The sequence below is a fragment of the Zonotrichia leucophrys genome, chromosome 1, assembly GCF_028769735.1.
Source record: "Zonotrichia leucophrys gambelii isolate GWCS_2022_RI chromosome 1, RI_Zleu_2.0, whole genome shotgun sequence".
NCBI classification, from domain to species: domain Eukaryota; kingdom Metazoa; phylum Chordata; class Aves; order Passeriformes; family Passerellidae; genus Zonotrichia; species Zonotrichia leucophrys.
In genome coordinates, this window is record NC_088169.1 from 66,875,724 (window position 1) to 66,901,627 (window position 25,904).

At 37.6% G+C, this 25,904-nt stretch overlaps 1 protein-coding gene across 5 annotated transcripts in view; it reads left to right on the forward strand.

Annotated features, from left to right (window-relative positions):
- DCLK1 (doublecortin like kinase 1) overlaps positions 1-25,904 on the forward strand; it is a 237,696-nt gene that overhangs the window by 155,388 nt on the left and 56,404 nt on the right. For 2 of the 5 annotated variants that reach the window (XM_064716055.1, XM_064716046.1), the window contains exons 5-6: positions 637-753; positions 13,435-13,529. In XM_064716055.1, coding sequence (XP_064572125.1) covers positions 637-753; positions 13,435-13,529 — 212 coding nt within the window. Of the gene's footprint in view, positions 1-636; positions 754-12,138; positions 12,479-13,434; positions 13,530-19,297; positions 24,094-25,904 lie in introns of those variants that run through there. The other 3 variants (XM_064716075.1, XM_064716063.1, XM_064716073.1) reach the window with 3 other exon arrangements.

A 25,904-nucleotide genomic window follows, 5' to 3' on the forward strand; every position in this document is an offset into this window, starting at 1 on the left:
CGAGTGGGAGGGTAATTTCACCTCTTCATTGATTTTACTGATGTCTCTTATGAGCGAGTAGTGCCGTTTCCCTCACCTGTGATAAATTGTGTGTGCTACACAATATGGGCTATTGCTCACCAGAGGATTAAGCAGGAGCAACAAACCTGCTTTATTTTCTTCAAACCTTTCATCGGTGGAAGACAATTGCGTCATAGTGTTCAATTGTAACATATTGATACAGAAACGAAGACTTCCAGTTTTTCTAGAGGAGACTGCCTTGGCTGACAAAGATGCTTACATTGCATCTCGATTGTTTACAAAAAATGGCTGCATTACTTGTACTGAAATCTTCAAAAGCAAATAAATTTTATGAGTAGTCGCAGCACAGTTAAATTAAGCTGTCCTAAGTACCTGCAGTAACCATGGAATTTAAAAGTCTGGATTACTGCAGCAGTTCTTTGTCTGGGATATGGTACGTACTGTACTTGGATTTTAATGGAGCCATTTATACAGATTTTATACTTTCTCATAAAACTCCTCAAGGTGAATGAAAACAAGCGTGGGCTAAATGTTTTCACTTCTCAATACTCTTTCTGTTACAGAATCTTGCTGGCTTTCTTAATTGCTAACTTATGCTGTTTCTTTGTCTTCTAGAATGTCGGGTGGTGAAATCCACTTCCTATACTAAAATAGCTTCGAGTTCACGTAGGAGCACCACCAAGAGCCCAGGCCCATCCCGACGCAGCAAGTCTCCTGCTTCTACTAGCTCAGGTAAAGCAAGCAAACAGTCTTTCTTAGCAACAGCAACCATTCTGTTCCAACAGAATGGGCAACGCACTTAAAATAATTCCACATTTCTGTGGAAAAACATTGAATGTATAAAATAGTTGATACTGAAAATTCGTGTGTTTTCTCAGTGACATCTGAGGTCAAGTGTCTTCCCAATACAGAATAAAGCTTCAGCATCTTATAAATCATACTCTGGCATTACAGTGGTTCAATTCACTTTATTTTTTCAAGCATATTTTTGCTTCCAATTCCTAAACACGGAGGAAAAAAGATGTATGGTAGTCTTTATACTAGGAACTGAATGAGAAAAATCCAAAAAGTAGCCCAAATTATACAGCATAAGAGCTGTGTTGCTGAAAGGGTAATTTTACAGTCTTTTTGAATTTTGTTTCTAGGGAGTGAGGAAAGGATTTATTAAAGATCATGAGGATATTGAGGATATTGGGCAGGGCAGAGAAAAAATGCAGTTACTGATGTGAATGTGAGGTGCAAAGATAGCTGAGGAAGAAATGTCAGAATTGACCTAACAAACCAGTGATACAGGCTGGAGAAGACACAGCAAAAAGCTTCCGAAAGTTCTGTCTAAGGGCCTTGCTTTGGCTGCCTTTGCAGTAGCTCCCACTAGATAGCTGATGAGTTGTTCAGCCCTGCAGTTTTTCCCTAGCAGAAAAAATAAATAAATCAAAAAGTGGAGTAGATTTCCAGTACTGGTGCCTGAAGGTACGAATAATCCTTAGTGTGAGCCATTTGAGTAGACCCATTCAAGCATTTGCAGCATTGCTTGTGAATACAGATTTTGCAAGAAGCAAACATTAGAGCAGTCTGGAAGCCGCCTCCCTTTTTGCCTCAGTCTTCTGCCAAGAGGAAAGCAAGTGGCATCCTGAAACCTGCATCCAGCACCATAAAGTCTCTGTGGGGAAGTGGTGATCAGAATGGCCTGGTGCTGGTTTCAAAGAAGGTTGGGATAGACCAACTGGAACTTTTTTTTCTTTTACAAAAAGACAAAGATGAGAAAAAAAGATCTTGCTCTGGGAAGGAGGAAAGTGGGAGAGACACAATGAGGGACAGAGGTGTAGATGTAGGTAGCAGGGCTGGGAGGCAACTTGCCTCCTACACATCCTAGAGAACAGCTGAGATGCACAAACCTGAATAGAGGTATTGGGATAAAATATCAGTTGTGAGGAACAAGTCCAGAGTAGCTCTTTCATAAATATGTTAAGTTACTTTCTTTGTAGCTAGGTGGAACAGAGTTAAATTTAACTTTAAGGGCGGTCCTGTTTAGTGTGTGAATGTTACAGACTCTGAGGTTTTTTTCCTAATGAATTTGTGAGTAGAGATAATAAACATTGAACTGTGTATGCTCATTTCTATGTGAAATAAGTGAATAATACCGAATCTATGGGGTTTCTATGGGACTAGCAACATTTTTTTCTGTGTTGAATATCTGATACCATGTTAGTTTTGGTCCTGAAAGAAATAGTACTCTTTTTACTTAAAGGTTCCGGGGAAGTCTAGGTGAGGAAATCTTAGCTTCTTATAGTCCACTTCTGTAAATGTCTGAGCAGAATATATTACATACTTCAAAAGATCAGGAGATTATTTTACAGCCTATGGAAAAATGGGAATGTTTTTACTATACAACAACAATAATTAATATATCATTACATTTATAGCAAGAAATGAAACAGTGTAGTGAAAATATTAAAAATGCAAACTATTTTGGATGGTGCTGTGCTGATGACAGATGTAACCATCTTAAACATTTCTCTGAAAATATATTTATAGGAAGTAGGCACATGTTAGTTTGTCACCAGCAGCATTTCTTCAGGGTTTAGGTCTAGGACCAGTTTTGTTCAATATTTTTAATAATGTTCTGGATAGAGGAGGTGAAAGTGCCAGGAAAAATTTTAAGGATGATAACAAACTTGGAGGTGCTGAGGACTCTGAAGGAACAAGATGCTTTGCAAAGGGATCTAGGTAGATTGGAGCATTGGGCAATGATTAATGGGATAGAGTTTAAGAACAAATACCAAATTCTGCACCTGGGATGGAGTAATGCCAGGCACGAGTGTAAGCTGGGAGAGGAGTGGCTGGAGAGCAGCAGTGCGGAAGGGATCTGGGAATGCTGGTTGGCAGCTGGCTCGTTACAAGTCATCGATGTGCCCTGGTAACCAGGAGAGCAAACTGCAACCCAGGGTGTGTCAAACACAGCTCCACCAGCCAGGTGAAAGAGGGGATCATCAGGATGTGTTCAGGGTTGGCGTGGCCTCACCTTGAGCACTGTGTACAGTTCTGGGCACCACAGCTTACAAATGATGGGAAAGGGTCCAGAAGTGGGCAACAAAACTGATGAAAGGGCTGGAAGGTATGTCCTATAGGGAGCAGCTAAGGACTTTGGGCTTGTCTTGTTGTGAGAAAAGGGCTGAGGAATGACCTGATTGTTTTCTACGGCTTCCTGAGGAGGAGATGTGAAGATTAAGGTGCTGAACTCTTTCTGGTATTCAGTGACAAGGCACATTGGAATGGTTCAAAGCTGCAGGGAAGTGGGGAAGGTTTAGACTGGACACTGGGGAAGCATTTATTTTTGAGAGCTTTATCAATCATTGGAACAGGCTGCCCAGGGAAGTGCTTGAGTCAGCATCCATGGAGATATTTAAAAGATTTGTAGACATGGCACTGAGGGACATGGTTTAGTGGTAGACTTGGCAGTGCTGGATTAACAGTTGGATTTGATGATATTAAAGGTCTTCTCTGGTCTAAACTACTCAATGATTCTATAGCTAGGAAGCATTCCTTTACCAAGAAATACTGTGTGGTTGCTTGGATGACAGGTGGTCACCAAAGCCACTCTATTGTGAAGCTCCACTTCTCACCTAAATGTGCTGAAGTTTTGATCAGCACTGAGTTGGTCAGGCAGTTGGACTAGATGATTGTTGTAGGAACCTTCCAATGGAACTATTCTATTTTATTCTATTGTGTTCTGTCCTATTCGATTTTAAATTTGTTAAGCTTAAAAAGGATAAACAACTGAAAGTGTTTCTATAGAATTTATTTTTAGTTAGGGGAACAGCTCTGATTTGGCTGTATCTCTGCTTTTTGCAAGTAGGTCAAATTTTGTGAACGTTACAATAAGCCTATTTCTAACCTTACATACATGAGTACTTAGATCAGTATTACTTTCAAAAAAGGAAACAATATTGTACTAAGCACTTGCTATCAAGAATTGTTTTTAAATCATATAAGGCTAAAACCAGTCAATGATTTTTTAAACATGCAATTTTATATTAGACATTGCATTTTAAAAAAACAGTAGTAGAAAGAAAGAGGACAATGACTCTTAGATGGTTTTAGACAAAACCCAACATTCTCCCATGAAATGCAGAATGGAGAGATTTCACTTTTCTGCCACCTAGCAAGCATAAAATTGCTGCTTGTTTCTTGGAATTCTGTGTACCTGTGACAGAAGCAGAATAGAGAAACCGTCTATCACACATATGAGCCGATAATTTTTTCCATGAGGTCTACATTAAATATCTCAGTACTAGAGAAGCTCCTCAATGACTTGTGCATAGATGGAAGTTATGCTTTTGTTGTCATGTTTTTACTGCTAAGTGTATGTACGTGTATTTTTATTGTATGTTTTTAAACTGCTTTCAGTTAAACTTTAACTCCCTACTATAAACTTTAAAAATCCCTACTTTTAGGGATTTTTCTTTCATTAGCAAAAATAAGAAGAAGAGTAGATTCTTTGTTCTGGTCAAAGACAATACATACATACTACAAAAAGTTAAAGGTGTATCATTTTCTGAAGAGTTTTGTCTCAGAACAAAGTCGGAAGAAGTAGGGATAAAGGGAAACAGAAAGCATACTTGGTAGTGTACCCTTGACAAAAAGCTGAGAGAGGTGAATGGAAAAGAGTGTGTTACTAATTAGAAAGAATTCAATTCCTTTTGTTTCTTTTTGATTCTTGCTGCGCTTTGAGAAGTCTGCACATTCTAATTGCACAAAAGGATCATATTTCTGCTTCAGACTTAAATTAATGTTCATATCAAGAAAATACACATGGATAATTACATGGGCCAAAAAAGGAAAGTTCCATAGACAAAGATTACGTTAAAATAATATTCAAATCTCAAAGTTAGATATTAAAACTGATAAAATTGTCGAATGAAGAGGTATCCTTGAGTTAACTTTTATTCTTTTGTGTATGTATCTGTAGTATGGTATAGTCTTTTATGCAGATATTCAACAGCATAGCTGATTTAGATTCATCATTTTTAGAGTTAATGAAGGCAAAGCCTTGGGCCATATTCCCATTATTAGAGAAATAAATGTATAAACAAAGCTAAGACATGTAGACAATCTAATCTGGTTTAGACACTTAAATGCCATCCTCAACAACTGCTTCCCTTCTTTGACACAGAATTTCAGGTGGTCAATGAATTATGCCAGACTTTGGCTTGCACTAATGATTTTTAAGTTGAATGAAGTCCATGAGATCCTTTTCCTGAGCAAATGGTAGTTTGGGGTGATAAACTTTCCCAAATTCATCCCAATAACTTCTGAAGTTGCTTAGAGAAATCAAAGGACTTATGTGGAGGGATTGATCATTTGTTGTTTTTCTTTGTCTTGTTTTTGCATCTGTAAGTTTGGAACAACAATATTTTACCAAAAGTGGTGCTATGAAGATAAACTCAGTAATGTTAAATTATTTTCGAGGAAATTCTACTTGAAGGCCCTTGCTTTCCATTTCAGACTCACCTTGTTGTAGAGACCACTGACTCTGTGAGGAGCAGGCAAAGGACCCTAAATGTCCCCTCTCCCTGGGGAGCCATCACCCACTGTCCTGGAGAACCTTTTCCCTCATTGTCTCATCTGCTACTGGGGAAAAAGGACTCTTAATGACGATTGCAATGCTCTTAGATGACTTTCACCCTTTGCAGGTACCTTTTGCCCTCTGTGGCCCCTAAAGACAGCCTCCTTGGCTGAAAGCTCTATACAGAACCGACCATAACAGCAATTTCAGGCTTTGCAGATACATGACTATGGGAATAACATCATGGAAATAACAGGATGAAAACCACCATCTCACAGGTTCTAGAACATACTGCAATGGCAGCACAGGGCTAAGTGGGGAATCTGTGATGGGAAATCAGGCTGCCAGATTGCAGGGAAAGACCCTTAATGAAACCAGAGGCTAGAAAAGTGATCAGGGCCACAAAGGTTCAAGTCTGTGCTCTGGTTAGCTGAGGGCACAATAAAATTTATCCGTCTGGGAGAAACACACACTCACTGTTGTTTTTTGAGCTATGCAGTCTACAGTGAGCAAAAGGACTGCATCTGCCTTTACACCATTTTTTGGCATATTTCAAAGGCATGTATGCCTTTACATAGGTGGTGTTCACCTTTTTTCCATCTTTGTTTTTTTTTTTTTTTTGTAACAGAGCATATGTTTAATGTACTTATATTTTCCTGATAGCCTTCCTGGCTCCTGAGAACAGATGCATCCTATTTTTATATAAAAACACAGAATAATGTTTTCTTCCAAAAGTACAAGTAAGTTAGGAAGATCTGTGTAAGGGCTGACTTCTCCGTTATTATGTTTTCTTCAGTTTATTATTTACATCTGACAGTGTTTCAAAACAGTACCACCAGACAGAAATCTCTCTGCAGGAGGATTGCTTTCTGGCTTTTTACAAATCCATTTGAGGTATTGTCTGCTTCAAAAGGTTTTCAGTCTAAATAGAGAAGAGAAGCATGGAACAAGGCAAAGAAGAGAAGCAGAGAAAAGATAGTGTGACCTCCTGAGTAGGCAGAAGGCTGATGTCTGATTCCAAGTGCAATAGATAATCCTACCTCTATTTAATTTTTCTGATGTCTTCTTAAAGCTTGTAAACCACTTTGATGTGGTGTTGTTGACATCAAATAATATTTGGGAAAGGGCATAATAAAAGAGACATTTAATTTTGGTGAGACTGGGTATCAGCCCATTGCTGGTGACCAAAAATTATGAATGTCTGATGGCTATTCAATAACTGGCGGCTTCTGTCCAGCTGCCATTTAACGCCATTGGTGGCAGCTTCAGTGTGGGTGAAGAGGTAATAGATTCAAAGAAAGCAGCAACACTGACATCTTCATCATCGTTATTTCTAATCAAATCAAGAGCAGCATGAGATGACTGGAATTACTGTACCCTTGGTCCATTAAATTAAGGAAAGATGCTGCATTTGGGTGAGCTCTGGTTTACCTCCTGAAATTCCAGCTCTAATTTTCAGGACTTGCTCTCAACAAAAGTAGCTACTTTTTATTTTTGTTTGTTTGTTTTTCAGTTTGAGCACCTTCTTCAAAATTGTTTCCTTCTCACTTTTTCTCCCTTCCTGTTTCCCTCAAGTTATCACTCAGAATATGTCAGATGCTTGAAATCTTATTTGCAATATAAATTCAGGTGTTAAAGTTTGATTTTAAAAAGTTATTTAGGAGTTTAGGTTATTCAGTGTGACAGGTGACTATTTCAAGAATACCTGGGTTGATATGTACCTATTCCAAATGTCAAAGGGAACGTGGTGAGGAATGGATGTAGTAGGTCATGTTACCAAAGACTGTGTGAGGGTTCTTTCTTAAATTGTACCTGAGTAAAGAAATTGTGAAACCGCATATTAAATTAAAGCCTAATCAAAACTGTAGATGCTCCCTAAAGAAAAAAGTGGATATGGAAATAGGATCTTATGGAAGCCTTGGAAGCCCAAGGTCAGATGCTTGTGCTTTTCTCTGCTTGTTTAAGTAAAAAAAAAAAAAAAGGAAATAGAGGTGTTCCTCTGCAATAGGGTATGTTTTCGTTTAGCCTGGTAGTTCAACCTTAGGCTCTTATCCAGAAGCAGCTCTCCTTCAACCACCTGACTCCAGAAGGTCTTTTGTATCCCAAAGGAGAAAGCACGACATACCATATTGTCTTCATTCACACTGTTACAGGTACTCAGCTGACTGATTTTATAATAAATATGCTGAAGCAAAATTTTCCTAGACCCAAGAGCACACACCCATGGGAATGATGGAGTCATCCTGCGGACCCAGGGATTTCCAGATGATTTTTGCTTTGATCTTGGCTTCTTTTTAATTTTTTATTTATGATGTTTGTCTTTGATACTAATCAGTGAAAACTTAATTTTCGTAGTTATATACCCAGTAACAAAAACAAGGGTTGATAAGAGAAGTCGATTTGGTTACGTTGAGAAGTTTAACCCTCTTAAAGGATGAAAAGTTAAATGCTAAATGAAGGAATGTGCTCAGAAATTGTACTCTGTTCAAACAGACTGATTTGAGAATCCTCGTCTTTCTAGTTAGGCAAAGCAGTCCAAAAGACAGATTTTCATTAAATCTTATGTGCACATAGATGTTCTCCTGATTAGGTACTACATTAAATTAGCAAACAGTTTCATAGATATCAGCTGAAGTGGGGAGGGAAAAAAACCCCGAGAGGCACTTAGCTTCTGAGACTAGAAGAAACAACAAATACTGGTGGATACCAGGGAACTGCATTTTCCAGGCAGCCCCCTTTCTTCTGAGATATAAGATATGCCTTCAGTATCTGTGTGTCTGCAGCACTTCTCTGCTTGCTAGTGCAGACATAGGTGACTTTGGGTTGAGGTGGAAGTGCCTGTGTGGGGTTTACAGTCGCTGCTGAGCTCTGCACACCTTGGGCTACACTGTGTGGCTACAACAGGTACCAGGGACTAACAAGGACTGGTAAATTGGTGCCTGCTGGGATGGGGAATGTATACCTGACCTGTAGGTGATCCTTTCTGCTGACATTTCTGATGTGTTAATCTGTTGATCAGGTGAAAGTTCTGTGTGGGTCTGTCAGACCTTGTGGCAAAGGGATGTTCTACTCTTATCTGCTTAACTTTTTGACATAAACTCTACAAAAGATTGAAAATAAAAAGGACAGTTTAGCACCAGTTGAAATGAATGCAGTATTGGTATCTGGGCTTTTTTTCTCAACCAACTGCATGCTAAGGTAGAACCCCTAAAGCCTTGTCTTCGTCAGGGAGTCAGACTGAGGGCACTTGCCTAATGTGGTGCTCTGTGCACACTGTCTTTTGTCTTGTTAAGACAAAAATTACAAGATGTATAAAAGTAAAATACAAAAGCAGAATGGACAAAAAGGCAAGATATGGTTTGTTTCCTAAATATCTTCTAACTGCATAATCTTACTGAGACAAAAATTTTGTTTTGGAAAGGACAGTGAAAAACTACAGAAGTAATTGAAGCAAGGTCAAATAGTAATCTCACATTATCTCCTAACAGTTGCTGAATATGACCTACACATGTTGTGACTTGTGTAAATAATTTTTTAGCTGAACTTTCCTATTCATAAGTTGTGGCTGCAAAAAAAAGCCTGCACTGTTCTTTTCCCTTAGTGTCCTCTTTCTTCTTCACACACACTTTTGTGTTTGGCAAACCTCTTTTTTAAACGCACCAAGTTATCTCTATGTGTTTTATAAAGTACAATATGCTTGCACATCCATAGGCAACTCTATAGGAGACTGATTTTACTGATTTTATTTGTGGCTTCTCAGACTGGCACTCAATGCTTGAATTAATTTTTTCCTGCTTTTTGTTTCTATTACTTAATGAAAATATGCCCTATCAAGTTTATTTTTTGGAATGCCATCAAAGTACTTTTTACTTGCAGCATTTTCATTAGTTTATTATCATAGTATTATTAATAAATATTATCACATTTATTATTTATATTATCGTATGAAAACCTATTTTGCATTTATCTCAGTAGATGCTGGTATCCAGCTTTAATGTTCTATTTTATGGGTTTCTCCATCCTCATGTGTGTGCCAGGTGCTGGAGAAGCAATTACAAAGACAGGTTCTTGCTCTGTTGCACTTCCTCAGCAAGAGAGGACAGTGAGGAAGGGGGTTCACAGCCAAGCAGTTGCATACATCTGCTCTGAGCAGCCACAATAATTTTGGTATTGTTACAGCTTTTTGATACATATTTCACTGGTGAAATTTTGAACTGATAAATCTTCTTAAGGTGATGGGAGGGCGCTGTGTGTTAAGCTGAATCTATGACCCTTGCCATTTTATGAATAAAAGTGACAAGAAGCCTCTTGCCTCACTCAATAAAATGATCAATCACAGCAGTGATTTACCAATTTTCTATGTTGTTATCTACATCAAGGTTCCCTCTAGGAACATGTGCTGTATCAGTCAGTGAGAAATGCAGAGCAGATACTGGATAGAAATGCAGTTTCCAACAAAACTGCATTCCACCTAGAAATGGATTTTCGGGCAATTTAGTGTTCAGGAATGCAGTATTATTATTAAATCTTATAGCTTTTATTCACATATTTTTTGATATGTTTTCTGGTAATGAGCAGCTTATGTAAGAGTGGTGTAATGATTGTAAATGGAGTTCAGGAAGGGGGTCAGAATCACTGCAATCTCTTCCTGTTACACAGCACCTAATATCACCTCTATTTGCAAATTCAGCCTAATGACTCATAAGCACAGGAAGCCATAAACAAAAAGCTATAAAAGCAGGGCCCCTGGAATGTACTGGGAAAATATCAGAAATTACCATTTCTGTCCTGTTGCAATGTCTGTCTTAAGGATTATATTAATAATATCAGTACTAAGAGTAATGTAATAACAGTAATAGCAGTGTATATCTCCAGGTATGGAGAGCATCCAGAAGGATTTATCTTGTGTAGCTTTAGACGTTTCCGCTGCAATGGAGGCTCCTAGTAGATTGTTCATCAGGTCAGGTTTAGATGATAGCTTCAGGATGATACAACTTCTGTTGTGACAGCAACTTGGTTAAAATAAAGTCAAGAAAACTACTTCAGATGTAGAAGCCAATACAACAGGTATGTAAAGATTGGTAAAAGGAATCTCATCTCCAGAGCTAATTGCCATCTCTGGAGTTTCCTAATCAGCTCTCTATAGGGAGTCCTTGTGAGCTCTCAAAAATCCTGGTACATGTTTTATGTACAGGCACCTTTGTATTTTGGATATGGGTAAGGAGGTGAGAAAACTTCACTTAAATCTGCTGAGGGCCTCAATTCATTAATTGTGCTGTTGATTTCACATGTTACATGGTCAAAATAAGCACAACTACCATAATTTTCCTTTTTAAAGGCACAGTTGAAGAGATCATTCAAATTTAGTTTAAGCACTCTGGATACTCTGATAGCGACAAGTAAGAAATTTTTAGGATTTATGGTAATACTATGTTTTCTCATCCTAAATAGATACTCATTAACATAATATACATCAATACAGAAATATGTTGATAGTTAAATACACTACTGCAACTGTTTGTCTGGTTCCACTTGGTAGCCTCAAGTTTTTGTCTTCAGCACAGAGTCATTGCTCTAGTAATTCTAAAAAAAGCTATTGTTGGAAATTATGGGGAAGGAGTCAATCTATTAAGAACAGGAACCAGAGCCTAGTGCTACAAGGTGTATTGAAATGTATCTGTTATCTTCAATTTGGTTATGATAATAAGACCTAAGAGTATCTTCTTGGTTTAAAGAGAAGGCAGAGCACTAGACCTGTTATTCAGCAGTCTCGAGGACTAGCTCTGTGTGAATAGTAGGAGTTTAATATTGATTTCCAAACTATGCCATAGGTGTTTAGAAGATGCATTTTACAACTTTACAAGTTTGAGATTCTGATTTTAATTCATCTCATCTTGCTCTTTTCCTAAATTGTTTCAGTGATATCAGTAATAAAATTTGATTTTAGTCACCATTAGATAGATCTGTGGCTGTTTTGCTGAATAGTGTATGAACATACAAAAGCATGTCTGTTTCCCTACACTTACTACAATATTCGATGTGTGCAAATCATTGTCCTCTGTATAAAGATATTTAGAAGCCTGGATGAGTGGAATGTTTATCTATAAAACCAGCCTATTTAAATCCAATTACAGCATCTTGTTGTTTCTACAGTTATGCAAATATACTGCACCTGTACTCTATACAATGCCTTGCACAAAGTGATGTTGAGATTGGATCACTCATAGCACCTAAGCACTATTGAGTGATGGTCCTTTATCATGCAGTATAATGTGTTTTGTTGATGTGTGTGGTGTGGTAGGTATACATATTTCTTCATTGTAATGTGTGGGGCCAGTATTAGCCAGTAAAAACAATGCATTATGCAAAAAGTAAGAAGAATTTTTTAAAAATGCCTACTGTATTATCCAAAGGAATTAGCATTTGCTAGATTGCCAGTCAGCCAAGTTTTTACAAGAGTTATTGTCATTTTGATTTTCGGATGAGTCACTTGCTACATTGCCCCCAAAGGCACCTCATTATGATTCAGTGCACAGCATATAAAATTGCTCAGGCTTTCGGGGCTCCATGGAAAGCGAGTGGGGGTTGCGGTGGCTCAGCAGCGTTGTGAAGCAGCAGCATTATGCTTAATTGACACCTTTGATGTAGCCCTAAGACAGCACCTGCACCTCCCACTGCTGCTCTGAAGACGTCAGCCTTACGCAGAAAAGGCTTCTGCTTATGAATCCTGCATCGCATTCAGCTCACTCTGTGAGCAGCCCCAGCTATCCTTAACTAATCCCATTGCTTCTCAGTTTGGCTACAGCTTGGCTTAGTACAGAGCAGGAATTTTGCTGCTTGCTCTTATCAGGTTAAACAGTCAGATTTTGTCCATGTTAGAACTCATAGAAGGTAAGTCAAATACCTTGTTGATATCCTTAGTATGTAGATATTCTCCTAAGATTCGGAATCTAGGAATCTGACTGTTCTTTTTGTCCTAGCACTTACAAATGTAGACTCTGATAGAACAGTTGCTTGTTGAAGAGTATTTACATGTATATGTGATACACGCTTTGTAGTGTTTCTGTCTGTGCTTCAGTGTGATTATTATTGATAGCCTCTTGTGTGATTACTTTGTAGTAGAATTCTGTCCTCTGCTGGCATTGTTTTGTTAATTTATTGGATAATGTCATGTGCATGTGAAGATGCTTCTATAAAGATAGGCACTGACATATGTGAAGAAACTTGCTTATTTGAGAGAGTGCTGCTTTCCTCTAAGTCAGACTGGTGGAGTTATATCCAATTCATTTGCCTCCAGAAAGCCCTTCTGGGTTAAGTCTGAGGTGCTGTTTGGTCAGATAGTATTGCAAAAATCTCTTCAAATGGTTGAGTCCTCACTCAAAAAGTGAAAAGCAGGAAGCTGATTTGTTCTTGCAAGCAATACTGTGTTTTATTTTTGGTAGGCAGCACTTCAAGCCATAGTTAAATGGAATGAAAAGGTTTATATATTTTGTCTTTTAAGGTTAAAAAAGCACCTTGTTCCCCAGTACTTTCAGTAATGGCAGTGTTTTACTTTCAGTAAAGTACAGGAACAATACAGTTTAAGAAAACATTATCATGTTCTCTGCCATTGACTAAAGTCTTTTCAGGTTCTTTCATTATTTGCTTTCACCCTGTGTAAAAAAATTCCTTCATGAGCCAAAAATCCAAGGAAATAATTATTTTTTGAATTACCTTATTTAATGTTTCAAGCATTAAGCAGAAGCAAATAATTCTGTTCAACAAAGATTTAAGAAAAATGTTGATTTAATATTTTTTTCCCTTAATAATGCCTTGTATTCATTTATTTCAATTTCTTGTCCTTTTAGTGAATGGAACCCCTGGTAGCCAACTTTCTACTCCCCGCTCTGGGAAGTCTCCAAGCCCATCTCCCACCAGCCCAGGAAGCCTACGGAAACAGAGGGTAAGGAAATAAGGAAACTGATTTCTGAGCATGGCTGGGGAGAATCCAGCATAGCCATTATCCAATAGCCTTCTCCTCTCTGATCCCTTGTGTGTATGTAGAGCTGTAGGGTGGAACAGCCTGGCTACAATCCTTGTGTTTGTAAAACACCCTGAAGTGGAATACAACTGTTCTGTGTCTGTCAAAATGCTAAGTATGCTGAGAACTGGTTTATCCTTAGGGGGAAAAACCAGAGTTTTTTTCTCTTTTTTCACAAAACTTTTTGTTTGTTTTACTTTCTTTTTCTAAATATTTCACAACTGAAAGAAAATATCAAAGAAATCTCTTTTGTTCCTGACTTGCTGTGGGCATTGTCACTTGCACAATCTACAGACTGCTTTGATTTTGAAGCAAGGTGAAAGAATGCACTGTGGAATTTAGCTGTGATATCACAGCCTTGTGCAGTGAAGATACTATCAGCACCAAGGCACGTGTCCATCACTTTCCTGGATGAGAGTTGATAGTAGCTGGAGGTTCCCCCTAGTTATCTTGTATGGAGGAATCTACAATATTCCTAAGCATCCAGAACTAAGCTAATGCCTGTGTTACTGCTGTAACCCTCTGATAAAATATTACTAATTCAACCCAAAAGCTCCACATGCTGATAGAATTAATTTTATCTGTTTAAAAGAAATAAGACAGATGTCTATGTATTTTCTGCTGTTTTCTTAACTGTGGTCAGTTCTCAATGAAAGCATCCCTGAGGCAGTAATCTGTATCTCAGACTTGTTTATAAACAGAGTTTGAACACATGCTTTTTCTGCCTTTTCAGTTTTTAAACAGAGATACAATTTCCGTCTCTCAAAGTAAGGGGATTTTGTACAAAATTGGCAGTGCTTGACTTTAGGAGGTAGTGCAGACCTGGTTACCCAGATACCCAGATCAGGAATATAGCTGTAGCATGACACGATTCCCTTCTAGCCTGCAGACCCTTCTTCATATCCGATGTATGTCAGGGAGCTGAGGAATGGTGCATGTCCAAGTCTTCCCTCCATCTGGGATACAGCTATGGGTTTCTGCCATGAATTGTTTACAGACACAGGGCTGACTGTGATCTTGCAGTGTAGGGACAGCCAGTGAGCAGCAGCTCGGAGCCTCGGGGTAGTGTCATGGTCTTCATCATCCGGTACACAGAGAGGAAAGATGTAACTTCCAGCGCGTAAGCTGGTGCTAAAATCTTCTTGAATGCAATGTCTTCCCCACCTGTTTTTTCTTGCTCTCAAGGCTTATTAATGAATCATTAATAAGTCACTGGAGAGGGAACAAAGAGTCTTCCAAATGAATTATACATTGGTGACGTGAGGGCGTCTGTTTAGATGGATGATACCAGTTTACATTGGATTTGCATTTGCAGTAAGGCTGTCTCTTTTCATTGGTAACTTTCCTAAAACTTTCTTCTCATCACTGAAGCTTTGCTCTCCACAGTGAAGAAATGTTTTTCTGCTAACGTTTGTGGATGGGTGAGTGGGAGCCATGTGATCAGCACCATTAGACACAAGAGGTTTCTAGGCACAAGATTTCTGACTTTCAAATGTGAAGAGGAGAGCAGATGGGCTTCTTTTTATGTGTAAGTGTAATAGGATCACCGAGTGGCAGTATTATGGATGCGAAGTGCTATGTAGCAGTAACAAAATCAGACTGCTAACTGTAGAGAAAATAAATATTGAAGTGTACTACAGGAGAGATAAGACTAAGATTGTTAGTGAGATCAATTCTCTTCTCCAATATTCGTATTCAGTCCTCGTGACCTCAGTAGAGGACCTTTCATGCTTGTCTGGCTTTATTTTAGACAGATTTATTTTTTTTACCTGAGGAAACGTGGAATATATTCATGTAAAGATAGATTGCAATCATGTAAAATGCATTGCAATAACATTATTTATATTACAAAATCAACTCAGAAGTTCAGGGATGGAAACTTAACACTCGGTCTGAGAATTTATTTCATCTGCTTTCATGTTTAGCTTGTGAAGTGAATGAGTTAGAAGTTCAGTGTAAAAACATATGATTGTGTCATTAAAAGTTATAATGTATATTCCAATGAATAAATAAGGCATTAAGCAGTGCTTGAAAATAATAATTTTCTTGTTAGCAATATAAATGGTGTTCTGTTTAGTCATAGTACAGATGTTTGTGTCTTTTTATTTAAATTTCACCTAGAAGAGGTCATTTTATGTACCATATTGTCACGAACCAAATTTAAACCCAAAATATTTTGTTCTGTCTTCAGTGGCTTCAGCTACAGTGCTGACAAGCCAGTAGCAGGGTGAGGTTTATTCCCTAGGAGATTGCTGAAGTGCTGGTATCTTGTGATAGACGTACAAGGGAGAAGAGGCGGATTTAAGTTCCATCTTGTCCCCTGTGTTGAGAGATGACCTCTTCCTGCCCTGGAAGATGAGTGTTGGCTGCTGTAGCTGTGATCTGGAGTTGAAGGTGGTGGCTGGTTTTCTGACTGCTCTGTCTTTCTCTCTTTACCTGCAGTTTGAGGGAGCTACTGCTTTAGAACTGAAATAAGATGCTGGATCCTGGGGACACCAGCTCAGCTCTGTAATTTGTGGTGTTTTGTGCCTCTCTCTGTGCAGTTAGAGTTACAGAAGTTCCTGTTCTCTCTTGCCATCAGGTACATGGGATGCCACTGGTAGGTACTGGGTCTGGAAGTTGATAGGAACATTTCCTCTAGCCTCGCCTGGTTCACCTTGCCTAAATGAACCAATCAGCTCTTCAGCATCCCCATCCAAGGCTGTGAGGGAGTTGTAGGCTTGGGACATCACAATGCCCAGGGGTTCTAGGCAGGCTGCCAGTGTTTTTCCTGGAGGTACAGCTGAGAGGAGGTCAGATTTTGAATCCAGAGGCACCAAAGCAAGATACTTCCACAAAGGTGGGGATTTCTTCCTGGGAATAGTAAAGACCTGTGGAGTGCATTAGGCAGCTTAATATAGGATTTAATCATTTTACTTACTGACATTTCATCACTTCATCACTCATGTTTTTTAAAAAATGAATTCTGGCCTTTGAAGGAAGGCTTTTGATTGATGTGAATAAGGCCAAAAATGTGGCCTTGCATACTGTTACATGCGTACTGTCTTGTGGTACATACTCAGGAAAACAGTACTCTTGTAACCCTACAGGTAAAATTTTGTACCCTCAAAAGCCAGAATACAAAAAAGATAAAATGTATCCTTTCTCATTTGCATATGTATGTTGGCTGAGTTGTTTCCAGAAATTCAGAAGTCAGTGAAAGTTATATTTTTATAATCTTCTGCGAAACTCAGTCTATATTTGAAGAAAGTAAGATTTGAAAGATTGATTTCATGGGTGTAATTCACGAAGTTGAAAGTGAGCTAGGAACAATTTATCAGCTATCTTAGCTAACTGTCAACCAATTTTCAGCTTCTGAATATTTTAACTAGCAGGCTGTGTGCTTAGTTACTTTTTCATGCAATTTAATCATTGCTTTATTCTTAAATAGGAAATTAAGATTCTAGTTTTTAAATTGCTATGAACATAATTAAGTTTTGGAGTTTTTTCCCAGAGGATTAATACATATGAAATTCAGGTTTGAAATAGCAGATTAAAGTAGAGTTACTGTGTTATCCACAAATATAGTTACTACTTCAACAGAGTGCTGCTAATTATGCAGACTCGGAAAAGGTGACATGGCATTTAGAAAATAACTTAAGTATTTTTTCTGTGTTCTTAGAGGTTGCAACCTACAGGATAAAAAAGAGTTAGTTTTAAGGTACCTCTTGACTGATTAGACAGGCTCAATTCTATCTATATAAGGATTTTTTGAGTTGTATGAAGCCAAGAAGTCTGATTCATTCAGCAATTTTTGTCTTCTTATAAACCTATGCAAAATAATAAATAGATTCTCCTCATAATTTCAAGACACACAGCTCTCTGGCTATTTATAGGTAAGAAAAATTCTTTCAGAAAGGAAAACTTTTTAAGACTTTTTCGAGTATTTAAAAACAGGTAAATAGCAGAGAAAATGACACTGAAATCTGGTGAATGATTTTGCTTTAAAGCAATCATAGAGTTATGAAAAGAAGTGCAAAAATATTCTCTAAATATTAAAATTCAGAAATACCTTATTTGTTAGTTCCAAATGCATAATTTTAAATTTTTTTAATATTCAGAAGCAAGAGCAGTCATCTGGGAGATACTATTCAAAATTTTGGGGTGTTACCCTCTCTAGAAAATCCAAAGATTCTTTTTTCCTGTAGTATGCATTAGAAATTCCCAAACTGCACATTCTCAAAAGACATTTTAATAATTAACTAGCTAGTTAGTATTCAGAATAAGATGTCTGTTTAAAATTGTTGCCTTGTCTAGATTGTTTGCAACAGAATAGAAATGTATCTAAGATCTGTTTTCACGCTGCCAGTCTAATGTCTTCTAATGTGTGTGTATAGATGCCCATTGGCAGAATACACACAGAATAAGCATTCTAGGTTATCAACCCCCCTTTAAGATACTTAAATCTGTTTTATATCATGCCTACAAGTAAAATATGAATTTGCATTTTTTATTGAGATCACAGTTGGAAATTTGTGAAGCATTCCATTTAGCTGGTCCCTTTTAGTAGTATATCTTTCAGATTTGTTCATTTATTCTCTCGGTTATCTTACTGTAATTAAAAAAAAAAGCGAAACAAATCCATTCAAGGTCAACCCAAAAGCTGACTCCATCAGCTTTCCTATTCTCATGTTTTTCTTGTACTTTGTCTTACAGGGATCTTTTGTTGCAATTTGTTCATATGTTCTATATGGAAAGAATCCCCCAAAACACCTTTAAGATATCAGAGAATGGCTATGAGATATGCTGGGCACCTGCCCTGTCAGAACCCCCTCTGAACCATCAGATATGCTTAAATCACCTTAAAAAAACAGTGCCCTGTCCTCTACCACTTCTCTTTTTTGAGCTTTCATTCCGTGCGATTGTGTGTCTCGAAGAGGGTTGTTGTGCTGTGTAGGTGGGAGAGGGCCATGTATCATCCCATAGCACCTCTGGCACTTGAGGATTGTCTGATCTGTCAGAGGATCAGAGTGTGTCGAAAGAATGAAGTGTACAGATCCACTCAGACTCTCCCTCTGCTGTCATGAGCTGGTTGCTTGGCTACCGGCAGAAAGAGACGGTGATGGGGGGACAAAGTGTAAAACATGCTGTCTTTTTATACACACACACTCGGGCACAGAGGAGCAGTGGGAAAGGAACACCACTGCCAGTACGACATAGGCAACAGCAGTATTCAGTGTCAGCAGCCCAGGGGTCAAATGTTGCTGGATCCATGCTATATCACCAGTGGGTGGCAAGTTTTTATTACCTTATGTATGGTAAGCACTTACTCTGTCCCTGCAAAATGGCCAAAAGGGCAATACATTCCCTTTGAGATTAAATTAATGTTTCCAGGTTTCCAAACCATTAAGAGATTCTCCAGAACAGACAAATACTGTTTGAATAGTGTTTTATAAGAAAGACTCAAAGAAAAAAATAATTGCCTCTGAGAATATGTTGTACATTGAAACTTCAGCTTTATTTATTAACCATCTATCTTTTTGATTAAAAAATAATAATATTACATAAAGACAACAGTGTGAGCATATAGAACATGTGTATTTTGTGTTAAACAATGTCTTCTGGTCCACAGTAACAAAAAGAATATAAGACAGTTGCAGTGCAACAAATCAAACAGAATAAACAAATCTATACTGCACTTCATCTTACAGGACCTGTATCGCCCACTCTCTTCGGATGATATGGATTCAGTAGGAGACTCAGTGTAAAAGAGAAAATGGAACAATGTTTATGGTTTGTGATTTGATGAAGGTTTAACATTTTTAAAGAAAATAGCTGCTAATTTACAGTAATAGTGAATCGCACAAAAGAGTTTTGCATATTTAATATTAACAACATGGGGCCAAATTAATTCGTGTGTGTGGGGGTATTTTTTGGCTTTATCGCTGCATTTTAATGCAAGAATTTGTAATGAATGAGCCATTGAATATGTCCATCAAATCCAGAACAGCATTGTGCATACTTAAAGGCACAAAGATTGGATAAGGTGAATATAACGCACAAATACATAGTGGGCACATTTATGAATAGCACTATTTTTATCATCGAAGGTACTGATTATATGTTCTGTTTTTACCGTATCTTTCTTTATTCATTTTGATATGAACAGTTAATGGGTACTTTGCTTTTACCAACGAATAGGTAAAATGCAGAGAAGAAAAAATCTACCATATCAAACTGCTTGCACCACGCTGTCTGATCCCAACACGCCCATTTGAAACACCCTTAGTTTAATCTTTTTATCCGAATGAAAGGAAAGTGAAGAAATCCTGTGTGGTCACAGGACGAAAGCAATTCTTTCAAAGCAGTGTTCAAATTCTCTTCACTGCGTTGCCGTCTGATGTCTGTAAACAGAAGGGTGCTCGCAGGCATTATGAATGTTTTACCTGGCGAGAGCTGCTAATGCTGATCATCCATGTGTTGCAAGCAAATGGGGACAGATTTCTGACCGAGCAAATACGAGGGCCCACTGTCTAGCAGCGTCATCTGACATACATTTGATGACATCTTTTTGAAAAATGTATTTTACCTGAGAAAGTAGTTGATTATATTCACTTATGTTAAGAATGGGAACATCATTTTCTATTCCCTATAAGAAGACATTTTGTGCATTTTAAAAAGAAGGCCAAAAGAAATGGTGATACTGTAAATCATCCTCCTATTGACCTAATTTTTCTGTTTTCGCAGTATCTAGATGTGCTCTTTTTATACAGCATGAATATGCAAAACTCCTTTAGTGTTAAAGTAGGTCATGCATTAGAACCAGTTGCTTAACAAATATCTACTAATTTTTGTTTGTTTTCTGCTGCTTTATTGTGAGAATCTTAGTCTATTTAATTTACATAATAGCAATATTTCCCATCATACGTTGTATTAAAGTCCATAGTAGTGATTACACACTTTTGCAGACTTATACCTTTCCTTTAATTTTCTCAAATACTAATAATTTAAGAATTAGAAATCAGCGTGTTTCTGATTCTCAGCAAAAATCTATAGAGGTTATATTTTTGAGCTATTTAGTGATGATTTAATATATTTTGAAATCAGGAAAATTTACTTAATTGAAGAAAAGGTTTAGCTGCCACATGCCAACTTCTAAATGTAGTGAAATAATTCCTTTATACTGATTTGTCCATATAAAACTCAGCAAATGGAAATTGTTGGCACGTGATGTTATGGCTTTACTGTGTCAACATAATTTTCTTTACAGAGGATATTTGCAAAAGAAATAAAAGGGCAGCATAATGCAAAACTTACCTTCTCTTTTTCCAATATGTGGTTCCAGTATCACCTAGAGGGAAAGCCATTGGTCTGGCAGGTTTGCTGAAGCAGTCAGGTCATTCCCTTTTGAAATGCATGTTTTTCCATTCCTGCCTCAGACTTCAGTCTAAAACTTTTCCCAGCCATAAGAACAGTCCATTCCTCCCCCCATACCATAATGCATAGGCTGCCCAGTTCTACTGAAAAAGTTCACAGCTGTGAAGTTACTTGCATTTTCGGTTGTTATGAGGGAATGTCTTTGCAAAATGTATTACTTGATCCTGAGAAACGCATATTATATAAAGGTGCATTGGAATCAATTTCCAAAAATTCAGGCAACTAGACCAGATTGAGCAAAATGCTTACTGACATTTTAAAAATTGTTTTTTCCTCTAAAGAAAATAAATTCCAGGAATTTTATTTTCCCTCCCTTCTCCCATATAGGCTACTGCTGCTTTAGGCAGTTTATTAAGACTGTTCTGCACAGGGAGTACAGATTGCCAGCAAACCTGAATCCCACAGCTTTCCTTAGCTGTGGAAAAGAAAAATGGACCTTATATCAGTAATTGTTATCATAGTGAGTTCTCCATCAAGACTGTTTTAAAAAAGATTATGCTAGTCCATAACATTTAATCATTTCAACATATGACTTGTATTAAGGGGCTATTCAGGGGCAAGACATATCATTAATATTTCATTTTAGGAATGAAAGTCCCTTAGAGATTGAAAAGGTACACTGTTTATAGACTCTGAGATCCTTTTTTGTGTGGAATGTAATTCCCATTATACATGAGCAGAAATGAAATGTTTCTTTTGAGCAAGACCAGAAGGTTTCAGTTTATGGGTGGAACTGAAATTGTGTTCCTTGATGCTGTAATTCTGCTTGCAACAGCACAGGTTTTAGTTTGTTCCTAGATTTCATCAACTGCATTAAATAATAGAATAGCTTAAGCAACTTTATAGTGTTTGAACCTCTGAAAGTTCTCTGTATGCTGCATTATTTGTGCCTACTCCAAGGTGGTTATGATGTAGCTAAAGAGTCTTGTATAGATTGTGAAAGCTTTGCTTCCCTTTGAGCTTTATGAATACTTGTGATTATTTCCCTAATGCTTTCTGCAAGTTTGTTTCGTTTTGTTTTTTAAATCTCTTTTCTTCTTTTGTGCAACAAGCAGTTCACATGTGAAGCACAGAATGTGTATGTTTATATTTACACGCACATGCACACGTACATAGATTAATGGCTTTGGAACCCATGCGCTGTTACGTCACATTTGTGACTTTAAACAAATAAATGGGGAAAATGTTTTAACAGGAGGATGCTTGTCTGGTGGGATTCACTACAGCTCTGTTAAAGTTGGTGGAGCTGCACCAACCATTACTTGCTGAGCAGCTACCCCAAGGAATTCTGTACAGTTTTAAGAGACCACATCTATGAACAAGGGCTAATTTCAAACTGAAAACCAGAAGTTAGTGGCAAGCCCATCATTAACTCCAAGGTGGGAAGGATAGAACCTTACGCACAAATACATACACACAGACAAAACATTAATCCTAAACTGAAAATTGAAATTTGAATATTGGAAATGGTATTCTTTTGACATGTTCAGTCTTATGCCTTCTCTTCGATGGTGCTGTTCTGAAGTACATTAAGTCATGCAAAATTAGAAGTTCTTTTGTTGAAATAATAAAATCTTTAGCATTCATTATGCAATGTGAAAATTGCTTCTCAATTTGTAAAATAATTCAGAGACAGAACATTATATGTAATTATTTTTCTCTTCAGTTCATTTTCACAGGGCATATTTGGCTGAATAATAAAAATTCTGGGGTATTAATATTGAGGCTATAAATGTATATTACAAGAAAGGATATATAAACTTCCTACAAAACACCCGAGAAGAACAACTGGATTGAGATTTTGTGGAATAAAAATTGAGATAAGTAATTGTGTTTTCTTCCGCAGCTTCATAATTCTCACTGCTGTGTGAACTTTATATAGTGCATACATTACAAAAATGCACTCTGAATGTAAAATGAATTAACAATAATATAAAGAACCTCTGATCAATCCAAGTTTACTGTTTCTGTCAAAAATGTAGAGAAATTAACAGACAGAAAATCTTTATGGTGCTAAATTACCTCATCAATTGATGAATGCATAGATTAATGTTGTCTGTGCTTTTTTTAATATCCAGTTAATGGTATGCAACCAAATACAAGATCGGTTTTTATTTAATCTTCACTTTCAGCTCTATCTGCTAGTGACAAGAGCTTGTAACTATGAGTGCTGAAAAGTAACTTTGCAAAGCACAGACAGCAATACCTGTACATGCAGAGCAAAGCAATCAAGTGGTTGTCCCTCTCTTTGGAAATGAGTGTGCTTCCCCCAGGAAAGCCCTTCCATCTGGAAACCGGGGTCTGCCGAGCAGAGCTGGGGCTGCTCTGAGCTGTGCTTGCTGCCGTGACCATTTTGGCCGGCTCAGCTGGCCTGTCTCCAGCTGGCAGCTGCCCCCAGGCAGGCAGTGGGTCCGTGGGTGACACCTGAGCTGTGTCCGCGCAGGGCTGAGCGCGCGCTCGCGCTCCTGCGCGGTTCTGTGCCCCTGATGGCGCATGGTGGTTGTCCTCCCGTTCGCTCCAGTTAACCCTCAGCAGTGAAGTGTGAAGAAAGCTGTACTGTATTCAGCGTGTCCTTGTTGTCTGGTGTTATATGGGTAATTAGGTTGTGGTTTGCCCTGCAATACAGTGTTTTGGAATTTGGGCTCTAGTGAAAGAGGAGCTAACAATGTTTGTGTTAAGGCCTCTTCGTTTTCTTAGTTGCACTATGATATTGTAAATATTGGCACATTTACAACATAAGTTTAAGATTTTACAAAGTTATGCATACAATTATTTTTTTTAATGAAAAGTGCTTGGATATTTGCTTTTAAAAATATACCATTTTTTGTATTCATGTGATGCAGGAAACCAAAAAGAAAGCTGTTGATTTATCAACAAAACATGTAAACCTTGCAAAATAAATACCGATGAATGTTTTATTTCTTATAATCAGCTGATGAAAATCACCTTCATTTTTGTGCCATTGTTTCATCATACTGTATTGTACTTGTGTTTCATATTTGACCATGTCATCCTGGTTGCAATTTGTTATTTTGCTAGATTTAACATTAATGTAGATTCTTGTAAGTGATGTAATAAATATATATTAAAAATACATACTGTTCAGAGAATTTATTTTGGAAACATGATTAACAGGCTTTAATTCTTGCAGTTGGTGTTGCTTGCTCATTTTGGATCAACATTGTCCATCTAACCTTAGTGTAAGCATATGGGATTCATGCATCCTAATGGGTTACTTTACACAGCAGATGCATTCAGTGTCTTTTCTTTAGCAATAAACTCAGGGCTTTAGTGTGTAGATAGAAAAAATGCTTCAAGGAGGAATTTGGTTTGTAGTGGGTGTTGTGAAGACAATAAATATAACTGCCTGGAATTGCTTATGGGTAAATTTGTGTGCACATGATGGGCTAGATTTGAAGCCTGAAGTGGGGAATTAGTAGAATATCCAAAGCAAGGTGCCAACTCCCTACCAACAGCCTGAGCCCTAGCAGCACATCCCTTAAGACAAGTATTAGGGAAAATGTGCTTGTGAAAAGCTAATAGTACTGAAACACACCTGGTGTGTTTTAAAATAAGTACCTAATTTTGTGATACATTTTTCCACTCTTTAAAAATGCATATCCACATATCCGTAGCCTAGTTTTATTTCTTGTTTGTCAGGGATGGGGGAAGAGAGATGTTACAAATTCTGACATGTCATCTGCCAGCCTGCTGCTTCAGCTGATGTTCCTGGAGGAAACTGTGGGCTTGATAAAAGTTCTAGTTTTGAAATGCCCTTGGTTGCTGGTAAATAGTTCTGCCTAAAAAAGGTGTAGACACATGGAAAGGAAAAGAATATGAGTGAAATGGGGAACAGTAAGAAACAAAATAACTGAGGTTTCTGTCTCTACCAAGAAACAGTTAAAAATACCAAGAGAGCTTTTAAAATACAACTAAATAATTTAAAGTGAAGTGGTTATTTTGCTGTGCCCTTAATGAGGTGAAAGAAATAAGAAACTCCTTTAGGTTGGTAGCTTTTCAATTTTTATTCTGTGGTTGAGTAGAAAATTTTACCTGTGTGTAACTATAGACGAGGTAAAAGGAAACTTTCACATTGCATCACATGTAACTTTTTATGTTAACCTCAGTAAGGATACAGAAATGACAGTAATAACTTCCGATACCATAAATCTAATATTTTACTTTTTATATCATCAATCTTTTCTGAATTAAGTCAAAGGGTGAGTGAGCCTGGAGTGAATTATGGCTCAACTTTGGAAGCAGCTGTTAGGAACTAGTGGAGGTTAGATTTAAATTTATTGTTAAATACCATGTAGGAAACAATATTAGTCTTTCTGAATTGTCTTGTTACACAAATCAAATGAGTGTATAAGCATCCAATGCTGCAGCTTAGTTAGGAGATCTTAATAAAACAAAGTGCTTCAAGCTTGCAAATTTAACTTCAGTCTTTCAGCTCCATTCTGTTGCAAACTCTCCCATTTGTCACTCTATCCCTGATAATACACCAGATAATTGCTTGTGTCATTTGAACTTATCTCTTCTCCAAGCTGTGTAAATCCTGAATTGCATAAATGAACAGCCACAAAAAAATCATTTCCCTGTGTAGGGCCTCTCTCAAGTCAAGTGTCTAACAAAACAGGGCAGGACGTAGAATTGTGAATAAGTTTGTAAGCAGGTTTGCATACATTTTTTACTGTTCCTTTCCAGATGAAACACTTTATAAATAAATTTGAGTCTGATATGCCAGTTTAGTGCAGTGTCCAAACTGGAAAAAAATTGCATCATTTCTCTTTCAATAATTGAACTCCATTAGTTTCCATTCTTTCAGTATGAAGATTGTGGATTTCATGTTTCTTCATGAAGTAATTTTTTTGCCAACTC